The 4,689-nt window shown below is 37.5% G+C and overlaps 1 protein-coding gene across 1 annotated transcript in view; it reads left to right on the forward strand.

The window, feature by feature from the left end:
* The window catches only part of LOC135223052 (uncharacterized), a 6,753-nt gene extending 2,397 nt beyond the window's left edge, over positions 1 to 4,356 (forward strand). The window contains exons 2-5 of the mRNA XM_064261560.1: positions 997 to 1,330; positions 1,987 to 2,200; positions 2,548 to 2,683; positions 3,907 to 4,356. Of these exons, the coding sequence (XP_064117630.1) occupies positions 997 to 1,330; positions 1,987 to 2,200; positions 2,548 to 2,683; positions 3,907 to 4,042 (820 nt within the window). The 3' untranslated portion in view covers positions 4,043 to 4,356. The remainder of the gene's footprint in view (positions 1 to 996; positions 1,331 to 1,986; positions 2,201 to 2,547; positions 2,684 to 3,906) is intronic.
* Positions 4,357 to 4,689: the final 333 nt, after the last annotated feature.

Below are 4,689 nucleotides of genomic sequence, written 5' to 3' on the forward strand. Positions count from 1 at the left end.
AGATGACGAGCATAATCTTCACGTAGATGAGACTGTCAATTCTAAACGAATTCCTGATGAACAAAAGAACGACTCTTCCTTCTTGTGTCAAATGAAGGGACCCATTCCTCCAGACGATCCTCAGCTCCTTCAACTCACCAGAGAGAAGTACAATAAAGTTTCCAAGTCCTTCCTGTTACTCTTTGACATTTTCATGAAAGTGGTAAAAAAGTGACCACTTGTAGTCTCACATAACCTGAAATTTGTCTTTTATTTGAAAAAAAAAAAACATTCTTATTCCCTTAAGCCAAGTTGTCGTAGTAGATGATGTTCTGCAATGACAGTAAACTACTGACTCAAATTATCTATCTGCATCAACCTCTTCTGTAATTTATGACTTCCATCTTACATTTTTCCTCTCATCAACTTTTTGTGAACCTTCCATATAATATATACATGACCAAGCACAGTCGCATACCAACTGTCATAATGAATATTAACGCCTTCATTTTTATAAGCTTTCAACTTTCAGATTATTCCCCTCAGATTCTAAATGGGAAGTTTTGCCAGCATTCCTACAATAGCATTAGTATTTGAAAATTTTGTAACTCTCTATACTACTTCCTTTTAATTTCAGCATTAAGTGCTGCTCAGAATATAGAATGATACGAAGTTAAAGTCTCTTCTGATAGCATCTTTCTTTACACTGTCCATTTGATTATTGTCCCTCCTTAAGTAATAATTTCTCTAGAAAAAATTCCTCCCATTTCATTTGGTCTATTTATCTTTCTGTAACTTTCTTCCTTGTCTACATATTCTTCCTCTGTTATTGATGTATCTAGCCACGGTATTTTACAGCTTGAACTTCCTAGGTACTCCTGTTTATTTCATTGTTAGAGCTGGTTTTTTTCGAACATCTCTAAAATTGCATTTTACTCGACTTCCAGACATTTCAATGGATTAAGAATGAAAAAGGCCAGAGCCATGAACGCTGAAATTTATCTTTTTTTATTTCAGGTATATCATTCCCCCAAGTAATCAGCCATACTCCTTATCTGGCAGTAACGACAATCACATGGCTTACAACATGTACCAGTCGTGGGTAACCAGTTGGAATTACCTGAAGGAAGTTATAAAAGCCATCTTCAGTGATGAGCCTCCAGGGTTCTTTGTAGAGGCAGGCGCCCTTGACGGGGAGTACATCTCCAACACTCTGGATCTGGAACGCCTCAGTGGCTGGGAGGGACTCCTGGTGGAAGTTGACGAGGAGTTGTTCTCTAGACTCAAGAAGAAGAACAGGAAAGCCTGGATCTCTAATGCCTGTCTCGCCACTTTTCCGTATCCACACCAAGTATGTGTCCATTATCGTCTAAATGTGTCAGAGCTTGTGTAAATAAAAAAAAAAAAAAAAAAAAAACACACCCACACACACTTAACAGACAAGCTTGAGACGCTAAAGAAATTGGTAATAAAAACGTAGATTTAAAATATCATTAAAAATCAGTTTCCGTAGGGGGGTTAGTGCCGTCAGTGCACCTCATTCGTTGCAATGTAGGCATTACTGAAGGTTCTTTGCAACTTCCCTTCGGCCCGTAGCTGCAACTACTTTCATTCCTTTTACTGTTTCTACGTTCATATTCTCTTTCTAACATCTTACTGTCCACCCTCTCATAACAATTGCTTCATAGTGCAACTTCGAGGTTTTCCTCCTGTTACACCTTTCAAACCTTTTTACTGTCAATTTTCGTTTCAACGTTGAATGGTCTTATGTGCCCCAGTGCTTGGCATAATGCTTAAAATCTGTATAAATCAAATCAAATAAGAATCAGTGATTTCATATTGGGATCATGAACTCACAGAACTAGCTTATACGGGTTTGGAAAAAAGATATATTCCACTGTAAACATTAAAACACAAATGCAATTGGCATTTTGCAAAGGGGAACCACTCGTAATAATCAGTTTCCCGATTCCTTGAAATATCTCTCACTCACTCTTCCCCTTGCAGACAATTTTGGTGAAATTTGAAAACCATGGCATGCCGGACGATAGACTTGCCTTACCTTTGAAAGGAAACAATGTTTTGATGCAGTCCAAAGATTTGGATGAAAAGATGACAATTGGTCTCCCTGTGTATCAGCCAGCTCAGTGCTTCCCCCTACAGACGCTTCTTCTGGCAATTAATGTTACCAATGTCAACTTGATATCGCTTGATGTTGAAGGTATGTGATATTTGTATTGAATAAAGATACACTTCTTTAACATTTCAGTCAAATATTGTATAGTTTTACTACTACTTTACAACCCTTTAACTTTTCAGTCAAATATTGTAGAATTTTATTACTTCTTTACGACCAATCTCATTATTTTTAAAGCGTTGTAGATCTTAGAATAACTATCCTAAGGCCCCGTCCACACGGTCGAGCTTTGGTCAACAAACTTTGTTCTATGTGACGTCAGAAGCGGAGAAACAGCGAGAAAAGTCAGAACCTCATCCCCTGTTTCTCCGCTTCTGACGTCACATCGAACAAAGTTCGTCGTTTTGTAAGTTTTTTGTCTCCCAACTCAGGTGTGGAGATGGATGTTCTTAATTCATTCTTCAGCTCCAAAGGAACTATCACTGTGGACGTCTGGATTGTTGAACACCAACACCACAATTCCAATTTGGAAGATAATGACCACGTAGACCGACACTTCATTTATTGGTATGCCTTTCCTCCACAATGATATTCTTCTTTATTAGCTAATAGACGAATTGAAAAATGCAATTTAATAGATGTCTAATAGATAAAGCCGGTTCATGTTTTTGTAAAGGCTTTCTCTTTACTGTAAGAATGTAAGAATTGCAAGGTTATCTTTATAGTAATTATGTTAATGACGACCTAAGCTAAAGTCAAGTGACAGAGCAAAGATGTAGAATCTAGGTTTCTACTGTTCAGATTGAATTAAGGAATTGCTTGCAGTGGAATAAGACAACTGCCCTTGAATTTCACTTTGAGGTGATACGGAGTTCATGCCCCACTCACGTCGTGACAGATTTCACTGCCAAACTTGTCCTTATTGTCCCTGTGAGCTAGCTAATAGCAGCTAGAGCCGCCTGGTTGTCTGGTTCCATCCTGAGGTGAGAGGGTGTTATGGCACTGATCATATCTGGGTTTGTTTGGTCGCTATGACATTGTACAGCAGGGCAATCGCCTGTTCCTTTCCTCTGCCTCCCACGAGCGGCTCATGACTTTAAATCTTTGATGCGCCGTGTGTTTGCAAGACAACATTGAGTTAAATAATACAGGCAAGCAACATGCAGTAAATCCTGTTTTTAAGAGAATGTTAGGTATTTGGGCTACACCGGGCAATCAGTCTCTTTGGATATCACAGCATTTGCTTCCCAGTATCATTTGACTCATAGAGCAGTCTTTTCTAGAAAGTGTTTTCTTTAGCTGTTGACTACTATTTTCATAAAGTACACTATATCCAAATATTTTATCCGTACAAATGACATTTTTTTCATATCACTTTGATTTTAAAACGCTCTGCACATAGTATACGATAACAGTAATGAAATATTATTTCTACAAGTCTGATGTGGAATATATCGATTGACTTTGAATTCAGGTCTTCATAAGTAATTAATGACGAGAGTAGATGAATTAAAAAGCACATAGATTTGACAAGATTTTCGTCTTCGATTGACATCATTTTAGCAAATTATAGAAAGACTGTATTTCTCACAAAGTATGAACTCTTTAACAAACCTACTTGTCCAGTTTCTGTTCATAAATTTGGTTATTTTTAGGAAATGAAATCCAGTGGAAGAAGATATACTGTAAACCTGGTCTACGCTGTTAACAAAGTCCTTTCTACTCCAGAGAATATTATTGTGTGACTCTCACCTTGGTAATAATAAGAAAACGTTCTTCTTCAATTTCAGGTTCCAGTCTAAGGGCTACACTTTATACACCTTTGGAAGTTACTCCCCAAAAGACTACATCTTTATACGCAATGGTTCAAGTATCTACGAAAAGTCATTCTCTTCCAGACCTGCTAAATTTATTAAAACATTCTAGATGTTGGTCAAAAATTATGCTTCCGAGTTACCGCAAGCTGAAATACTGCTGTTATATTTCTAAATGGGATTACAGCAATAACTTGACATAAGTATACGAAGTAATATGTCGTTTTCTATAGCCTACATTAGATTAAAGGCACGTTGATAAAACTCGAACTAGCGGATTCAGATTTTTGTCCACATCAAGGCCAATGGGACTGGTAGGCTAGTATACAAGGAAAAGAAGTAAAGGACAACACAAAATGAAGTTATTAGCCTCCTTAAAGTTGGAAGTTTATAGCAACCAAGAAACCAGAAACTTGAAAGGAATATAACAGATAACGAACCGAACAATCATTGAAAATGTGGGAGGCCATTGAAATAGATTATCGAAAATACATTTACAATAGGCCGTGGACCTTGAATAATAGTCATTTGAACTGTTTAGTTCCCTGGTCAGTGCTAATGCATCCACTCACTCATTACGTTTCGACGGATCCCTTAGCAAATATTCCTCTGAACAGCTGCCACCATAAGGGGGTAGTGCCTTCAGTGCACCTCATGCAGTGCAGTGTAGGCATTACTTGGGGAGCATTTGTTGGAATGAAAATGTAAAAAATAAGTAATGTGCATGTTAAACAGTACAGAAAAATTATATCTAATAAA

This window comes from Macrobrachium nipponense, chromosome 8 (assembly GCF_015104395.2).
Source record: "Macrobrachium nipponense isolate FS-2020 chromosome 8, ASM1510439v2, whole genome shotgun sequence".
In the NCBI taxonomy this organism is placed as follows: Eukaryota; Metazoa; Arthropoda; class Malacostraca; order Decapoda; family Palaemonidae; genus Macrobrachium; species Macrobrachium nipponense.